The 19,706-nt window shown below is 45.0% G+C and overlaps 1 protein-coding gene across 1 annotated transcript in view; it reads right to left on the reverse strand.

Moving 5' to 3' along the window:
- ryr2a (ryanodine receptor 2a (cardiac)) overlaps positions 1-19,706 on the reverse strand; it is a gene marked incomplete at its 5' end in the record, with an annotated part of 316,463 nt that overhangs the window by 175,574 nt on the left and 121,183 nt on the right. The window contains 9 exons of the mRNA XM_079492228.1: positions 161-186; positions 1,384-1,519; positions 2,141-2,324; positions 3,609-3,730; positions 4,692-4,856; positions 7,077-7,233; positions 9,220-9,294; positions 16,405-16,501; positions 19,070-19,169. Coding sequence (XP_079348354.1) covers positions 161-186; positions 1,384-1,519; positions 2,141-2,324; positions 3,609-3,730; positions 4,692-4,856; positions 7,077-7,233; positions 9,220-9,294; positions 16,405-16,501; positions 19,070-19,169 — 1,062 coding nt within the window. The remainder of the gene's footprint in view (positions 1-160; positions 187-1,383; positions 1,520-2,140; positions 2,325-3,608; positions 3,731-4,691; positions 4,857-7,076; positions 7,234-9,219; positions 9,295-16,404; positions 16,502-19,069; positions 19,170-19,706) is intronic.

The raw sequence follows: 19,706 nt of genomic DNA on the forward strand, positions 1-19,706 counted from the left end.
GGTTACTATGGTCACTGACATTAAGTCAGACCACAGCTGATCAGGCTATATAAGACCTTGCACCACTCAGTTCACACGGGTGTGATTTTTTTTCTCTACGACTCGACTTTGTGTCTTTCAACTTTCCCACCACCACACCACCCTACGCACAGTCGCACACCATCCACTGGACCACCACGTAATGTGCTTGATAGATGACGCAGACACGCAATGTCAGTGAGGCTAATGTGAAATATGATCATGTAAGCAAAACTAGATTTTAGGACGCAGACACGCATTGTCAGCGAATAAGCCTACTACTAAATGTGAAATATATCAACATGTAAGCAAAACTATAGATATTATTAGGTCTGAGATGGAAAGTGATTGTTAACATTTATAAGCCTATTAAAAAGGGAGGGGCAAGGCGCGAGGCCCGGTGCGACGGCACCATTCGCACTACCCTTAAAGCAGCCCTGCCAACACGCAATACTTTTCTCTTAAGTTTTACATTTGCTGCTCTTATTGTCATATATGTTTTCATTGCTTTGTTGTTATTATCGTTTTGTTTTAATTGGCTGTTTTTATGTATTGCACTGTGGCCCAGGGGCACTATACTTTGTTTTTGCGACAAATGGCAATATGCTTGTTGAGTTTCTCTGATTTCCTATCCGTTTGTTAAGCTACTGTACGGGTACAGTAGCTTTGATACTTTTGTGTGACACCGTTATGATCAAGTAGGCTTAGTAGGGTATAAATTTACCCCAAAACAACCCCGACAGGAACAATACAAAGACATCTCTCTCTCTCTCATCTCATCTCTCTCTCTCTCTGAAGATAAACACAGCTATGCCTGTGGCAGCGCCTGGTGGGAACCGCAGGATACCAACCTGTGTTGTCTGTGCCCTCCGTTAAGACACAACGTGCATACTGATCTGTACGTGCGTGCGTGCGTGCGTGCGTGCGTGCGTGCGTGCGTGCGTGCGGTGTTGCTCTGTGTAATTTTGTGTTGGTGTGTGTGCATCTGATTGTCTGTTGTATTCACCAGAGACAACAAGGCACCATTAGCCTGCCTAAGTTGCCAACCAGCAGTCACAAGAATGTTCACATTCATTTAAGCTGGCTGTGAGCAATGCCAACAAAACAGAGAAAACCAGACTTAACAACCTCATGAAATGGTATATTGAACATGTAATTTTCCACTGAAATAGGGGCTGGGTGTGTCTTTATTTAACATGTACATGTTTATTTTGCGTGTTTGTCAATTGAGAGGTCAATCAATTAATCAAAACACAAAGGTGTGTGTGTGTGTGTGTGTGTGTGTGTGTGTGTGTGTGTGTGTGTGTGTGTGTGTGTGTGTGTGTGTTTGTCTGTGCGTGCGTGCGTGCAATGCTCTCTCCTCACCCAGCAGCTCATATAATGAGTTGAGGATAGACTTCCAGGCTTCGCCGGCCTCTTTTCCAGCAACGTCAGCGAAATGAGCCGCACTGCTGTACACATGAAGACGATCGATACATTCTAATACCAAGCTGATCATCCCCTGAGAGAGAGAGAGAGAGAGAGAGAGAGAGAGAGAGAGAGAGAGAGAGAGAGAGAGAGAGAGAGAGGAGAAAGGGGGGGGTGGAGAGAGAAGAGAATTAAGACAGAAGAGAGAAGAACGAAATAGAAGAGAGATATGGAGGGGGGAAATTGTTGGGAGAGATGAGAGAGATAATATATCTCTTACAACAGACAACAGAACAGAATGAACGACGCCTTCATAGGAATACTTATGAATGCACTAAGATATTCGTACGTGTCATCCATCAATATGAACGGTCGGGGATGCGATCGTAGTGAAGATGAATATTCTGTGACGCAGGTACGCAAAAGGTACGCAAATACCAAAAAAAGCTTGTCAGTGGCTAAACGCAGCCAGAAATACATCTGGCCCGGAATGAGTTTTAACTAATTTAGCCGTTGGTTGAGAACCAACGGCTTACAAGACCTAGACGCACAAAGCTATATAAAGTAACTAACACACACACACACACACACACACACACACACACACACACACACACACACACACACACACACACACACACACACACACACACACACACACACACACACACACACACACACACACACACACACACACACACACACACACACACACCTCCTCCTGGAAGAGGTTCTGTCGGTTCTTCAGAGCTCTCAGTCGGTTCTGCTTGTCCTCGTGCTCCAGGTGCTCGTCGGGGGGCTGGAAGTAGCCAATCAGATCCTGCAGGCTCAGGCTGACTGATTCGATTGGCAGATCGAGGGTTGATGTCTTTCCTTTTTTGCTGAGCGTGTCCAGACCCCTGACAGTGACAGAAGGACGGAAATACGTCTAGATGTAAAGCAGAGCAGAGGTTCTAATCCATTCCACTTCATTTATAAAGCACATACTGTAAAGCTACAGCATTGAACCAAAGTGATACACGTGGTATCAAAAAACTAAAATACCAAGAGCAAAACAACAATACATAATAAAAATCACACCCGTGTGAAGTGAGGGGCGCTCGTATCATCGTACATCATCATCATCATCATCATCATCTCATACTGGCCAATCATAATGCCTGTTGCCTGTTGCCACAAATTTACGTCATATTTGGCGGACATTTGACCTAATTTCTCCTTTATTGTCAATGGCAAATATTGAGACGTGTGGGTTCAAAATCTGTATAGGAGGGGCCCTCAAAAAAGGGCAACATAAAGACAATGCAGTTGATTTAAATACAGGCAACGTGATTTAAATACAGGCAACGTGATTTAAATACAGGCAAGGTTTGGGAAGGACTAACATGCGGTGCAAGATCGCTAGCCTATAACGATAGAAAGCAATACATGAATGAACACTCATCTTTTAATTATTATCATTACAAACTAAAAAACAAAGTTGGCCTTTGAGTATGGTTTAAAGCAAGGGTCGGCAACCTTTTTGACATGAAGTGCCATGTTTTCATTTTCTTGATAATCAGTGTGCTGTATCAACATAAAGTTTAATTATGTCACCACATAAAAATGTAATATTTCCATCTGATTTTGATTGTCCATAGGCTGTACATTTAACCTTTTTATATGGCCTATTTTCTTTCACACAGACAGAGTTTGAGTGAATGTAGAATTATGTGCAGGGTGTAATTTATATATAGATGTGAGGGGACTTCATTTCACACACTTACGCCAGTGTGCCAGTGACCACCCTCCCCTGTGCCAACGTTGGCACCCATGCCTGAGGTTGCCTACCCCTGGTTTAAAGTTTGCAACTTGTGTACTTGTCCACATAATTGAGGTATGGGGGAGGATTAACTCATCTCCGTCTCACTTTATACAAGCACTATTGAACTGCTGCTGTTCCATTAATCTGAGCTAAGTGGAATTTAAATTGTCATTAAAATATTCATTTAAATAGTAATTGGAATAGTAATTTAGGGCATATCATTCATCATAATGGGTACAGAGCCGCAATAAGTGTGTGTGTGTGTGTGTGTGTGTGTGTGTGTGTGTGTGTGTGTGTGTGTGTGTGTGTGTGTGTGTGTGTGTGTGTGTGTGTGTGTGTGTGTGTGTGTGTGCGTGTGTGCGTATATATAATAAATCACCTGATAAAGCGGTTGAACAGGAAGACAGTGCTGCGTATGACGCGGGCGGTACGACTCTCCTCGTGCTGGGATCGAGACAGCGTCAGTCCATCGTCCATGTGCCCCTCGTGGTGCATGATGGCCTGGAACACAGCACAGTAATCACTCAGTCTCCAATCCTTTGGACAATTGTTTTAGTCACTGTACATTTTGCACATAGTGTCCTCTTCATTGGGGGGAAGTGCATGGGCAATATTAGTGCAATACCTGGGGATACAGTATAGACACCCAGCTATACCCACCCCTCATGAAGAACATTTAATTACAAAACCGCAAGGACACATTCGATCTTCTTTGGCTGTTTTCTCAGAAAACTACTGCGCTGTCCGTGGTTTTGATCATCCATCCGATTCTTCATCGCATCGCGATTGAAATATTAAAGGAGCATTCAGTGATTTGGGTGATTTGGAAAACCACCCAGTCTGCCACGGTAACAAAATGTGCACATGCACACGCTCTACAGTGGGGGGAAGTGCAACAGGCCAACAGCATGTGCACCAAGGCCCGCCCCCACTCGATCAAGATTGGAGGAAGGCTCCTCTCATCCTGATTGGATGAAGGCTTTGCCACCCGCCACCTAAACTGAAACTAGGGGTTTTTGACCCCAGGGGCTCACTGGGGACAAGGAGGAACTCTTTATATGGTCAGCACACTCTATAGTTGGGAGGATTATCCAAAAAAATAAAAAAAATAAGTGATATTTGAATGTAGTGAAATCACTGAATATACCTTTAACGTTTCTGTCGAAAGATAAACAGCTTGAGCTAATGCTAACATAAGACGTTTCTTACAATGGAGGTCTGCGAGCGGGGGAACCGGATGTGAAAAAGTAGTAATCAAATCCTGTTGTCACAAGCTACCTACCATCTGTGGCCACAAGGTGGCAGCAAAAGAGTTAAGAAGTAGGGAAAATAGCCGATCTACAAGCTCGCAGCGCTGCGCGAAGCGACGTGTTGTAGATCTGCTATTTTCACTAGTTTTGGTCCGGGGCTAACTCTCTAATCTCTCTTTTGGGTCTTGCCCTGGTGTATCGTATAGTCTTACCTTCCTCTGAACGCCACCCATGCGAGCACACTTGGCGTCCACAGCCTGGTATGTGAGCCACAGACAGGTGTCCACGTGTTGGATGTAACACAGCGAGTCGCCGTACTTGATATCAGGAACCCCCATCCCGTCCACCTCCTTCTTCAGGCCAGAGTCTAGCTTCTCCTACGGGGAGAGAAACAGCGTGGGACGGACAGGTGAGGACGGGAAAATGTAAAATAGACATTACAGCTTAATTTATGCCCCATCGAACGAGCGCGTCCGCTTGCCAAAAACAACCAATCCACAAGCTAACAACGTGTCGCAGCAGCAGCTTGCAGATTGGTTCTTTTTGGAAAGCGACACCGCGGTATTATGGAATATAAATTAGTGTTCGGGGGTTTAAAGGACTTGCATCTTGATCATGAATCAACGTGAAGTGCATTTCACTGGCGTTGGAGCAAGTGTCGCATCTTGAAATGGACTACAGGGGACTTCTACGCACAAGTGCTGTATATATAAACCTTCTAAGTGTCTCTGGCCACTCAAAGGTGCTTTACAATGTACTTCACATTCACCCATTCACACACATTAAGCTTTTATGCATTACAGGTTCACAACGCACACACATTATACATTTAGGCGGGATATTTACCCATTCACAAACTTTGTTTGTGTTGTACAGATTAACCCATTCACATGCTTACTGCACTGCAGATACACATTACAGCACCAACTGCGGAGACCATGCAAGGCACCAACTATAAAATGGTAAATGGTGCATTTATATAGCGCCTTTATCCAAGGCGCTTTACATAGATTGTGCATTACCCATTCACACACATTCATACACTGATGGCAGCGGAAACCATGCAAGGTACCAACCAGCACACCAGGAGCAATTAGGGGTTCAGTGTCTTGCTCAAGGACACTTCGACACTAACTCTGGGGGAGCCCGGGTTCGAGCTGGCGACCTTGCGGTTACCATCCGGAAACTCTACCCCTGAGCCACCGCCGCCCCACAACTATAGCGTCAGTGCTCACAGTGACACTAGGAGGAGCCAGGGATCAAACCAGAAACCTACCGCTGCTCTACTGCATCAACTGAGTCACTGTTGCCCCATAAATGCTGCCAGTGATTTATTTTCTGATTGATATCAGACTTTCATCAGCTCAAGGGCAGACAGGTAGAAGACAGATAATAGCAAAAGGAAGAATGAAAAATTCCAACTTGAATGGAAAAATGATATCATTCGTGCTTGCCAACTGGGACACCTAAATCAAATGTCAACTATCCGACTATTAATTTTGTAAGCCATGTTATCAGCCATATATGTGTTACGCTTACGGGTCCATAGGAATCAACATGGATATAGTGATAGTCTTTTAATTGGTTGCTAAAGCAGATCAGAACAGCTTTGAAATGAATTAAATCTAATTAATTCAACAGTAATTGCAGTTAAAATCTGGACTCAGTGGTTCTAAACCTATTTTCACACTCTACAGACCTTAGATAACGTTTATTGTTGGTGCGAGTCAGTGGAGAATAAGCCGTCGGCGGTGTGACACAGCGGCGCTATTTGCCACCGTTGACACCGAACAGTCACCCTGTGCCACATCTGGTTGGCTCAGATGAAAACGAATTGACCACAGGGCGAGAGTCGTCAGAGTAGTGCTATTGAGCCTGTCGGCTGTGGCGGTCTGTCAGCTTACCCGTCAATCAGCCAGTTCGGTCATGTTATTATTGACCTCAGTCGCACCACGAAATCTTTAAGTCCAAATCTCACCTTGGTCTCAGTCTCTTTTTCCTCTATTGTCCTTTTACATTCCTTCCATTATTTCAGTCTGTATCTAGCATATCTCTCTCTCTCTCTCTCTCTCTCTCTCTCTCTCTCTCATTCTGCCTCTGCACTTATCCCACCATTTTCTGTGTTGTTTTGTCCATATCTCTAGCAGATTGCAGGCTCTCAATGTAAGGTCCAGGTACCACCAGGCCGGGGTCCAAATGGACCCTTACGGGTCTGTAATCCTCAGAGTACACACAGAGTGGACTGGTAAATGGTGCATTTACAGTATATATAGTAAATGGTGCATTTATATAGCGCCTTTATCCAAGGCTATTTACAGAGATTGTGCATTACATTCACACACACATTCATACACCAATGGCAGCGGAAACCATGCAAGGCACCAACTAGCACATCGGGAGCAATTAGGGGTTCAGTGTCTTGCTCAAGGACACTCTGGGGGAGCCCGGGTTCGAACTGGCAACCTTACGGTTACCATCCAGCCACTCTACCCCTGAGCCACCGCCGCCCCTGGGGTCCCAGAGACCCTAGCCTAGATCATATCAAACCTGGAGGCCTTGAAATTCAAAAGGCTGAGAATCACTGGAGTGGATTCTACCTTAGAGGACCTGAAGCAGAACGCTGTAGACTTGGCGTCAGCCTTCTCCTTGTCCTTCAGTATCAGCGACCTGTCCTCCATCATGCTCAGGTATTTCCCTGTTGTGACATGTCTGAGCCGGAACGGCTGGCCCCAACGTGTATGACTTCCACTCCACCTACACACACACACACACACAAAGACAGACAGACAGACAGACAGACAGACAGACAGACAGACAGACAGACAGACAGACAGACAGACAGACAGACAGACAGACAGACAGACAGACAGACAGACAGACAGACAGACAGACAGACAGACAGACAGACAGACAGACAGACAGACAGACAGACAGACAGACAGACAGACAGACAGACAGACAGACAGACAGACAGACAGACAGACAGACAGACAGACAGACAGACAGACAGACAGACAGACAGACAGACAGACAGACAGACAGACAGACAGACAGACAGACAGACAGACAGACAGACAGACAGACAGACAGACAGACAGACAGACAGACAGACAGACAGACAGACAGACAGACAGACAGACAGACAGACAGACAGACAGACAGACAGACAGACAGACAGACAGACAGACAGACAGACAGACAGACAGACAGACAGACAGACAGACAGACAGACAGACAGACAGACAGACAGACAGACAGACAGACAGACAGACAGACAGACAGACAGACAGACAGACAGACAGACAGACAGACAGACAGACAGACAGACAGACAGACAGACAGACAGACAGACAGACAGACAGACAGACAGACAGACAGACAGACAGACAGACAGACAGACAGACAGACAGACAGACAGACAGACAGACAGACAGACAGACAGACAGACAGACAGACAGACAGACAGACAGACAGACAGACAGACAGACAGACAGACAGACAGACAGACAGACAGACAGACAGACAGACAGACAGACAGACAGACAGACAGACAGACAGACAGACAGACAGACAGACAGACAGACAGACAGACAGACAGACAGACAGACAAGACAAGACAAGACAAGACAAGACAAGACAAGACAAGACAAGACAAGACAAGACAAGACAAGACAAGACAAGACAAGACAAGACAAGACAAGACAAGACAAGACAAGACAAGACAAGACAAGACAGACAGACAGACAGACAGACAGACAGACAGACAGACAGACAGACAGACAGACAGACAGACAGACAGACAGACAGACAGACAGACAGACAGACAGACAGACAGACAGACAGACAAGACAGACAAGACAGACAGACAGACAGACAGACAGACAGACAGACAGACAGACAGACAGACAGACAGACAGACAGACAGACAGACAGACAGACAAATAGAGAAAGAACAAATTCAATAATAACAAATAGATAATGAATAAACTAGAAAAGTGTGCTCAGCGGAGCACAGGTGTGTGTGTGTGTGTGTGTGTGTGTGTGTGTGTGTGTGTGTGTGTGTGTGTGTGTGTGTGTGTGTGTGTGTGTGTAGCGTGTGTGTCTACCACACAGTAACCTCTTTTGTTTAGCTCGCAGTATCAAACAATTGCTTGTGGGAAGTGCTGGTTATGGCTGGCGTTGTTGCTAAGTGACTACTTTGCACCCACATGACGTGTGGCTGCTAAAAGTTGAATAATTATTTTAACGTCTTGCACTCTGAGCACTGCATGGAATATGGAACAGTACACGAGAGGACGTTAACCTAACTAGAACAACACGCTGCAGGTAATGGAACGAGTAGTTTCACTAACTATAGCCATATGAGCTGTGACTCTTTTGGTCCAGTTGAACCTCAGCTGCCTGCCATGTGGGGGTAATTCACTGCAGCCCCAATACCGTCAACTTGACCGAACGCTGCAGCTACAGAAGGATATTTAAATCTATACAGGAATTAAAGCACCAGTCTTATTAAAAATGTATGGCTGAATCCATGTAAGGTGCTAAACCATAGGGATAAGAAATGTATAAGTTACCAGAGGGTGTCAGGGAATGCATATATTCACAAGAAGAAAGAATGTAAAACAGAAATTGTATACAATGTGTGTGTGTGTGCGCGTGCGTGCGTGCGTGCGTGCGTGCGTGCGTGCGTGCGTGCGTGCGTGCGTGCGTGCGTGCGTGCGTGCGTGTTTCTGTACTTACGCAACCCGTAGCGTCTCCAGTCTCCATAGAGACCGGGCATGGATGATCACTGCTCCCCCTTCATAGTGCACCACCCTGTGACAGGAAACAACAGCAACTGAGCCAACTGAGTCCATAATCCAAAATCTTTAGCTCAGTCACCAAAAGTGTAGCCTGGCCCAGCCAGCATGCTTTCTGGTCTAGAGGGGCGGGTCGCGCATGGAGCAATCGCTCACCCGATCTGAGTGTGTTGTTGCAAAGAGTTTTGTGGTAGAGGAATACAAGGAGGGGTCCTAGCATAGACCCCTGGGGGACTCAACAAAATATATAGGATTTAAGTGGTTAAAGATGGAATGCCATTATCCCCCCCCCCTCTAAAACATGATCATCAGCTACTATGATTATACTAGGAGAAAGATTTTTTTCAAAAGTGTACAGAAAGTGTACACATTATGTTTGTATGTGGCAACACACACCAGTTCATTAAGTATGCCTGGTTTTCAGGTGGGTGGTGACCCTAACCCACCTGAACTGAAGCCACGCCCACAGCTGTTGTATGATAAAGGCGGAGCGGTTGTTAGGGGAGGGGATGATATTGTGTTGTCACTGTATTTCGATTGGGCCTTTGAGTCAAAGGCTTTCAGCTTATACACAGGGAAGAAATATTCCAACCACACCTGGGGGTCTATGTTATGTTAACTCTATAGACACATACAAAACTACTGGTACTCCATCTTTAAGGAAGCTTTACAGGGATTCTGTCATGTATTTTAGACTTCATTGTCCACCAAAATCATTTCCAAAACACTTACACTGCATATCAGATAACAGTTCACACAGCAGCACACATCATCAGCAATACAACAATAACCACATATAGCAACACACAACAGTACACACTCGGCCTGTTCATGAGGACTAAGGCAGATCTGGCTGTGGGTATCAAGCTTTTCCCAAAGCAAGCCTTTCTGCACCTGACAGTTCAGTATCTTTGAGAATAGAGTGCTTTAAGCTTGCAGATAAACTAATAGTCTTTGGTGGCTATGTTTTTGGGGGGGGGGGGGGGGGGGTCATTAATGTGATGGGTGAAGCTCAGTCTATTGTCCAGTGTCATTGTACAGCGGTTATTGATGGGAATGGGCTGTTGAGGTGAGGTGGGACCAATTATCCTTTGTTTTGTCTTGCTGAAATTGGGGCAAGAATGGTTATCCTCACAGTCACACTACAACCATGAGTGCTGAGTGGTTGTCTGTGTGTAGGACAAGAATTCAAATCAGAATCAACTGTATTGTCACAGCACACGATAGAGGTGTAAAATATTAGGTTTGTTTATTTGTTTAATTTGTGGGTGCTCGGGTGGCGCAGTAGTAAAGTGTGCATGCACAGTGGTCACCGCCATGGAGGTTGTGGGTTTGAATCCACTGCGGTGGATGATATTTGTCACTATATGTACTCCTACGGGCTGGGACCGCACCTGTTGGTCGGGAGGAGTATGACAAAAGCTCTACATCCTCCTGGTAGGGGCTCCTCACTGGCAGGTGAGTAGGATACAACAGCAGTGACAACACACTAAATGTGTGGGCTGGAATAAATTGGCATACCGACTAAATTGGAGAGGGATAAAATATATCATCGCTATGAAAATTGCAGCCCTAAAGTCCAGTTGAGTACACATTATAATAGAAGTATGATGTAAAGTTTTCAAAGGATAGATGGTACTACAGAAGGCACAACTCTTTTTTGTGAAATTACTGCTACTGCTTTTTGTGCAGATGGAAAACTAATCCAACATAACGAAAAAAACAGCAGGTACATAAAATCACAGTATCATGCATGGTTAAAGTAACATGGATAAAGAAATGAAAAACAGAGCATCAGGTACAAATTACATAAAATAGCAGCAGGTACTAAATCACAGTTTCATGTGCGTGGCTAAAGAAAAAGAGCAATATGTTGTAGCAGCATCTCGTGACTGTAAGGAGCGTGGAGGACAGTGTTAGTGCCGCGAAGAATGGCTTGTGGTTATCAGTGTTTTTGAGATAGGTAATGATGGTGTTGTCATTGGTGTAGACTAGAGTGCGTACCAGAATGGGCTCAACAACAACACACATCCCTTGGCTGCTGTGCTCCGGTGTTAGTGGTGGTGAGTGCAGTTGATGTGGTCGTGCTGCTCACCCGCACAGCTTGCAGTCTGTTACTGAGAAAATTGTTATGTGGTGTTAAAAGCAGAGCTAACTCCACAAAGAGGATCCTGAATAAGGTGCCTGGGGAATCTAGATGCTGGAGGTGTAGCATGCCACAGTGTCCTCTCTGTGCCCCTCTTAGCCTTAGAGGAAAATTGGATCGGAAGGGAACCCCTCTCCTGTATTTTCTAGTCTGTGTGGTTTTGTTTCATTATTTTGGTTTTGGTGGGAGTCCCTGGTGCCTGATGATATCTCCTCTGTGTGATTGGTTAAGTCAATCATTCTGAAACGCTTGGTAGATAAAGATGTGTTTCTTAGAAGATGATCCTGAGGCTGATATGGTGCCTTCACACGGGGAGATGCAAAGATACAGTCTACCATTCATTGTCAAGGTAAGCCTGAAGTACATGAAGATACAAAGATGCATCCGAGTTTGTATAGTTGCTGCAAAAGATACAAAGCTACAAATAAGATGAACTGGCTTCAACTTCAGCTATAAAGATACAAAGCGATTATAAAAAATAAATAAAAATAAAAAGATACAAAGCGACAAATATGCTGTGCATCTTTGTATCTGCCCGTGTGAACGCAGCATTACTACAGGGGTGTTGGTTGAGTCATTTAAGACGCTCTGATGTCCCAGAGGCTGTTGAGTCGTCTCACCGCCGCAGAACCACCTCCCTCCCTCGTTGCCACGGATTGAGTCATTCTCCTTTGTCTAATAAAAGCTTAAAGGTGTGCTTACACTGTCTTTAGCCTGAACTTTACCGAACTTTACTGAACTTTACAGACCTAGAGATCCACCTAACTGCCGTAAGCTGAAACAGCTGCCATGAAAATCCACCAGGTTAAGTTACAGTCTCACAAGAGTGATACTGAACCTTCTGCCATGTAGACCTTTAACTCCTCCAGCATTCGATGTATAATATAAAGCAGAATCAGAATCCAGAATCAGAATTAAATTAACTGTATTGTCACATCACCGTTTTACAAGTAAAAAAGTGGGTGAAATTTGTTTTTGTGCAAAGTTCCAATCGTGTAATTTTTTCCAAGAAATACAAGGAAGGAAGGAAGAGAGAGGGGGGGGGGGGGGGGTAAGGAGATCAAGGCAGGAAAGAAGAAAGTTTGAGCGAGTTGTGACTCAATGAAAAGACGAGTGTTCTTGGCTCTGTGCGCGGTACAAATACTGTATTTAGAAAGCTTGAATGAAAATGGAGCCCATAGTACCTTCAAGCAAAGTATCAAGAATCAGGGGTTTAACTGTCACTTATACAGGTACGTACAAGCAACGGAATGTTGGTGGGAGATGTTCAGCAACGACCGTACCGACTTCAAACTCGGTGAGAAGTCGGTCAGATCAAATCTCCCCAAAATATTGATGAAGCTGCAAGTCTCCATATACTGTACTGTAGTACTATATAGTCAGTAGTCACTGTGATGTCATAGTACTGATGTCATAAACTGGCCAAAAATTGATATTTGGGAATGCCTGACATACTGTATAGACGCATAAATATGGGCATAGAAATCTCCATATATGGGCATAACAGACAGACAACAGACATACAGAAAGACCAATATGTATTTCATAACTGGGTGGGGCTGTGGCATGTACATAGTATTTCCAACTCACATCGTTCCTTAATTGCATCATTCCCGACTATAGGCCGGTGTCCAGCGTAGTAAATATAATGCAAAAACTAATTAGAACGCCAGGTAGAACAGCAAGATCATGGTCCCTGCATTCCAGGAAAGTTAAGTGGAAGCCTTCATCGCAGTGGGACATACGGCTGCTGCTGCCCTGCATTGTCACAAGGACGTCTGGCCTCCACTACTGCAGGGCAAGTTGGTTGTTTAAGGCACAAGAGGCTTGTGCAGCCCTCTCTATTGAGGACAGTCTTAAAACATGGAAAAAGTCAAAGTGACATACTTAGGGTTTATATGAGCTGCTTGCCTGGTAGTACCTGAAGCATACAGACAACCCGAGCTGTGTGTTGCATGAGGAAGTCTCCTCCCCGAGCATTTGAGTTCTCTACAGAAAAGGGGATGTTTTTTTTGTTTCTCTTATACTGTAGCGTGAAGTGATGTTGAGGTGATTTTCTTTCATCTGTTTGCAAAAGAACTGACGGCTTCAACACCAGGTAAAAAAGGTTGGATTGTTGCATCATTAGAGGGAAAATATGTCTATGCTCAATTCTGAGAGAACACGCAGTCACACGCACGCATTCACTACGTACACTCAGCCACTATGACAGACCAAAAAAGTTATTATTAGAAAGGACTCTTGAGGGTAACGCCGCAAATTCTCTCTCTGAGTTAAATTAACATTGAGGACTTACTCTTCTGCTCTCCATGTATGAAATGACTAAAAATAAGGTAGTTAACACACTACGGAAAGGCGAACGCAGGTACACACATTCAGGCACGAGCGCATACACACACGCACGTCTGACGTGTTACATACACACCAACTAAAACAACGGAGCAGTGGCGTAAGGAGGACACCGTGATTGTAATCACGGTGTCCAATCATGTGATTGTAATCACATGATTGTCTCCTCCTCGGAGAGTGGGTTGAAAACTGTAATTATTAATAGTCCTCCAATCCAACTTATGGGATGTGTCTCTGCTGTGCGTGGCTACAGAGGAGAGCTCATTCTGTCTTCAGGAGCCCGTCCCTGAGGGCCACATGCAGGCCTCCTCTACTTCTCCTGTAGGATAGGAGGATAACACTAATACCCGGGAGGAGGGGTTGGAATTCAGGAATCAGGAACAGGCCTGTAAAATAATGGCCTAGATCAAAGGGGGAGGAATCACTGCAAGAGCTAGATAGAGCGAGCAAAAAGTTTCAGAATATAAAGGTGACTTTAGTCATGAATTAGGAAGCGGTTGGGGAGGGGCTGGAGGGCAGGAGGGTGGAGGGTATTTGAATAAGAAGCCAGAAAGCCTAGGGAATGTGCAACAGTATGTGTCTACAACTGAGTCATTTAAGCCTCATATACTTACTGTAAGCCTCATATACTTTCTGTTCAATGAATCAGTGTTCATTTTTACAGCAAATTCTGATTTAGTCTTAGTCTTTTGAATAACACAGTTAGTTTTAGTCCTATTTAGTCATCTGAATTTGTTTAGTCTTAGTCTAGTCTAAATATAGACTAGACTAAGGCGCATAAAATAAGAAAAGGCCGCACACACGTAGCCACGATGCTGTATATTTATTGAAAAGAAACCAACGTTTCGACCTTTCGGCCTTCTTCAGGGAATGAATCATTCCCTGAAGAAGGCCGAAAGGTCGAAACGTTGGTTTATTTCAATAAATATACAGCATCGTGGCTACGTGTGTGCGGCCTTTTCTCATTTTTACTTATTTACTGCCTTAGGCCAGCACCTCACCAACACTGGTGTGCGCCCTTTCCTCCTTAGACTAAAGCGCATGCCACATATACAGTAGGCTCTGGCCTGACAGCGCGTCGCGTGTTCGAGTCCCGTTCATGATGATGACCTTTGCTGCATACGGTGTATCTCTCTTAGTCAACAAAATGAACACTGCAACAAATAGCAAGAAATAGTTGATCTACAAGCTATTTCAGTAGATCAAATGCATCAAAACTGTTTTGGAAAATGTTTAAAAAGAAAACCAACTCATTGTTCAGCCTTCTGTTGACCAGAGAAACAGATACTGGAAAAATGTGTGGCCTTTAGTTTTGGATAGTTTGATACATGATATCTGTTATGGAGTAGAGAGAAACTTCATTAATAATAACACAAGAACTCATTCTACATCTGAAATATGAGCCATCAATATGTAAATGTGAAAGGATGTCACAACTCACTAGCCTTTAAAAAATGTCAAATTCTTCAGATATTTTGTATTATGTAAAACTACACAGACTACACAAATTGAGGTATTTGAAACATCATTTAGAATGTATGAATGCTATTCAGAATAAGAAGTCAAATGTCTCGCTTCTCATTGCAGACGTGACTTTGAGGTAAAAAGAGGTTTTGTTGGCGTGACTTTGAAGGAGAACACAGTAATCTGATGTCCTATGTGTGGTGTGCTGCTCTGTCCTTTCTGCCACGCTGTGCTGTTGAACAATCACACTGAAGAAGATCCATGGTGTTTACACCTCACACTCAGCTGACACCCCGTGGACATAGAAACACGCACGCGCGTCCGCGCGCACATCGCACGCACACACACACGCACACACACACACACACACACACACACACACACACACACACACACGTAGATAGGCTATTTTATAGACATCTCGCATGCAGTAAACAATGCAGTAAAAAAATTAAAAACAAACAAAAATCCCTGAATAGATACAGAAGCAACGCGTGGAGGACAGTTGTGGTACAACCAATCACCATTCCCCCACAGAGTTCAAATGTCCCCCAGTTGAACTAAGACCTTCTTTTAAATGAAATGCTGATTGGCTGTTTGACCACCAGGGCCAATCCATTCACAGCACCACCGCTTCCATATTAACCCTCATGCTCCGTCTGTCTCCTCAGCATCAAGTCTCAACATCTCTCTCCTCTCTCTCTCTCTCTCTCTCTCTCTCTCTCTCTCTCTCTCTCTCTCTCTCTCTCTCTCTCCTCTCTCTCTCTCTCTCCTCTCTCTCTCTCTCTCTCCTCTCTCTCTCTCTCCTCTCTCTCCTCCTCTCTCTCTCTCTCTCTCTCTCTCCTCTCTCTCTCTCTCTCTCTCTCTCCTCTCTCTCTCTCTCTCTCTCTCTCTCTCTCTCTCTCTCTCTCTCTCTCTCTCTCTCTCTCTGTCATAACAGGAGAACAGTCTGCAAAAATAGGCAATCACAAGTGCATTGTGAGCTTGTAGATTGCCTATTTTCGGCAAAGACATTTGTGTAGAGGGGAAAAAAAAGGAGTGGACCAAATGGTTATTACTGTTATTAATGTGTATTTAACTGACTAATTTCTTCAGTCTTGTCCGTGTTATCTATTGCCCAAGCAATCAATCAATCAATCAATCAACTAGTCTCAGATCTCCACTGACCTCCTTTGCTCCTCTCCGTGCTCCCCAGACGGAACGGTCAGACACTCGTCCATGTGCCCGTGAAGAAGTCGCAATACGTCTCCTCCAATCAGATAACCTGTCGGTCACGAGATGGGGTGGGGGGGAGAGAGAGAGAGAGAGAGAGAGAGAAATAATAATCAAAGAATAGAAGCAATATTAAGATAATATTTCATTTGGTCCTGAGTCCTAGCATGTAAGGTGCACATCTTATTTACATGTACAGTATGTCTATGTGTATGTAAAAGCTGTAAAGTGACCCATGCCAGTGTCACTGCAAAGTGCAAATGCTTCTGACCCCAGGCAGGCAGTTGGGGGAGAGAGACAGAGGGGACAGAAGTGATGAAAGGGAAAAGATAATATGGCATAGGGAGAGAGTGAGGTGAGGAAAGAGAAACAGACAGAGAGGGAGAGCGAGAACGTGCAGAGAATGTTTGAGAGGCAGGGGCAAAAATTCCCTAAAAAAAGCACTTTTGTCAAAAGCTCACATCGCATCAGCTATTTTCAGGGCACGACCCCGCACTCTTTAGCTATATACTGGAGATGCGGCATACGACATGGATTTCTACACAGGGGGCAAATTCTTTCAACGAATAATGTGTTGTGTTCAAGTTCAGGAGAGTTCGGAAAAAAGGCAATTCTCCTGAATGCTGCCTTCAGGTATGGTAACTAAGGGGGCATTTGCATTTCAGTAAATACTGCATTCATGGTCTGGAGAGGGATTTTTTTTTTTTTTTACAGAGACGGGGAAAAGGGCAGGGGCTCAAGCCTAGCCTTGCGTAGCCAGCCTTCATTTGCAATGCATATTGCCCCAAGGCAGATTAACACATTCCCTCCCGTGACAGGTGGGATTTTGAGGCCAGTGAAATACCAAAGAAGAAGAAGAGATCCTGGGCAACCAAGGTTAATTAAATAAGGTTAGGGAGCAAAGACCGTACGGTGGACTCCATGTTGCTCAATGGAAGGAAAGAAACATGCGCAATGGGCTATATGCAGCCAACACTTCCGCGTTCAGCTTCCTTGGTCTCAATTGCGCATGTTTCTTTCCTTCCATGGAGCAACATGGAGTCCACCGTACGGTCTTCGCTTCCTAACCTTATTTAATTAACCTTGTGGGCAACCAGGAAGTGCAAATCTCGCAATTCTCGTTTTGGCACAGTGGGGTACATGTGACGCCCAACAAGATTAGTCTGGAACCAGACTATAATCAATTAGGGCCCAGTATTCAAATATGGGGCGGGACATTGCGGGAAAAAAAATCTAACACTGAGAGGGACGAGACTAATATCCACGCAGTATCGCTACGTGAGGCTAGCCCTCAAGAGAGAGGTCAAACATATAAGCGGAAGAGATGAAAGAGAAATAGGGGTGGGAGAAAATGGGCTCGGTAGCCAGATGGAGATGGAGAGGAAGTGGATATGAGGCCCGAGAGAAGAGTGACACACGCTGACAGGATGAAAGGCAGGGCGGGATGACAGTGTGAGAGAGAGAGAGAGAGAGAGAGAGAGAGAGAGAGAGAGGAGGAGAGAGAGAGAGAGAGAGAGAGAGAGAGAGAGAGTGTCGTGTGTAGTGGAGGAGGAGGTAAACATCCATTAATCATGTCACCTTGTCATTTCTCACTTCCTGCCTGTCACAAGGCATGGTGTCCCCTCACAGTGAACAGTAATACACTCTGCTGTGTGAATGTAATTCTGTAGAGAAAATGAACAGCCCTTTGTGTGTGCGTGTGTGTGTGTGCGTGTGTGTGTGCGTGTGTGCGTGTGTGTGTGTCTGTGTGTGTGCACGCGCGTGTGTGTGTGCAGGCCCGTGGGAAGTACTTTACACTCGCAGGGGCTGAGCGTCTAGTAGGGGGCGCGTGCACGCGCATCATGCACGCGCATTTTAGCGCATTTTCACTCGCAAACGTGGCCTTTACTTTCCCTCTCCACACGCAAGTTATATGAACGAACTGACACAGGCAATTAACCAGGATAAGGTGCCAATACTGTGATACAGCATATTTATTTATCTTTTTTTTTTCTTCCCCTCCTGTTCGAGGGGGGGCTGTGCCTGGGGGGAGGGGGTGCTACAGCCCCCCCAGCACCCCTACTTCCCTCAGCCCTGTGTGTGTGTGTGAGTGGTTTCACATTGTGTTTGCTTACGACCCTATATCAGTGTTCCGGGGATGCCTCTATCTATTAACACTGCTGTCTTAACCCATTGATGCCTGATGCAACGTATACGTTGTTCTACCCTTGATGCCGGCGCGCTCTCTGCGTCTCATCAGCTATTGCTATACATGTAGCAACATAACTATTTAAAAGATAATTCATCAGAATTTGAATGTTTTTAGAAACCTTAGGTCAGGCCCTAGAAGGCGTTCCCAGATTCGGCCTCAGGCATCAATGGGTTAATATCCGGCATACTGTGTGTGTGTGTGTGTGTGTGTGTGTGTGTGTGTGTGTGTGTGTGTGTGTGTGTGTGTGTGCGCGTGCGCGCGTGCGCGCGCGCGCGCGTGCGTGCGTGCGTGCGTGCGTGCGTGCGTGCGTGCGTGCGTGCGTGCGTGCGTGCGTGCGTGCGTGCGTGCGTGCGTGCATACACCAGAATAGAATTGACAGAACAGAATGGAACATACAGCTATAGAACGAAATAGAATAGAACTGTATACCTTGTGCAGATTCACTGCCGGAGCAGATGGGAGCCACGCTCCATAGTGTCTGTTGGAAGGCTGCGTCCACATGTAGACTGCCATTACCATAGGATAGATGCTGTAACATGGACACAGATATACATGTAGACTGCCATTACCATAGGATAGATGCTATAACATGGACACAGATATACATGTAGACTGCCATTACCATAGGATAGATGCTATAACATGGACACAGATATACATGTAGACTGCCATTACCATAGGATAGATGGTATAACAAGGACACAGATAGACTGCCATTACCATAGGATATATGCTGTAACATGGACACAGATATACATGTAGACTGCCATTACCATAGGATAGATGCTACAACATGGACACAGATATACATGTAGACTGCCATTACCATAGGATAGATGCTATAACATGGACACAGATATACATGTAGACTGCCATTACCATAGGATAGATGCTATAACATGGACACAGATATACATGTAGACTGCCATTACCATAGGATAGATGCTGTAACATGGACACAGATATACATGTAGACTGCCATTACCATAGGATAGATGCTGTAACATGGACACAGATATACATGTAGACTGCCATTACCATAGGATAGATGCTATAACATGGACAC

Source organism: Electrona antarctica, assembly GCF_951216825.1.
Source record: "Electrona antarctica genome assembly, chromosome: 22".
Lineage (NCBI taxonomy): Eukaryota > Metazoa > Chordata > Actinopteri > Myctophiformes > Myctophidae > Electrona > Electrona antarctica.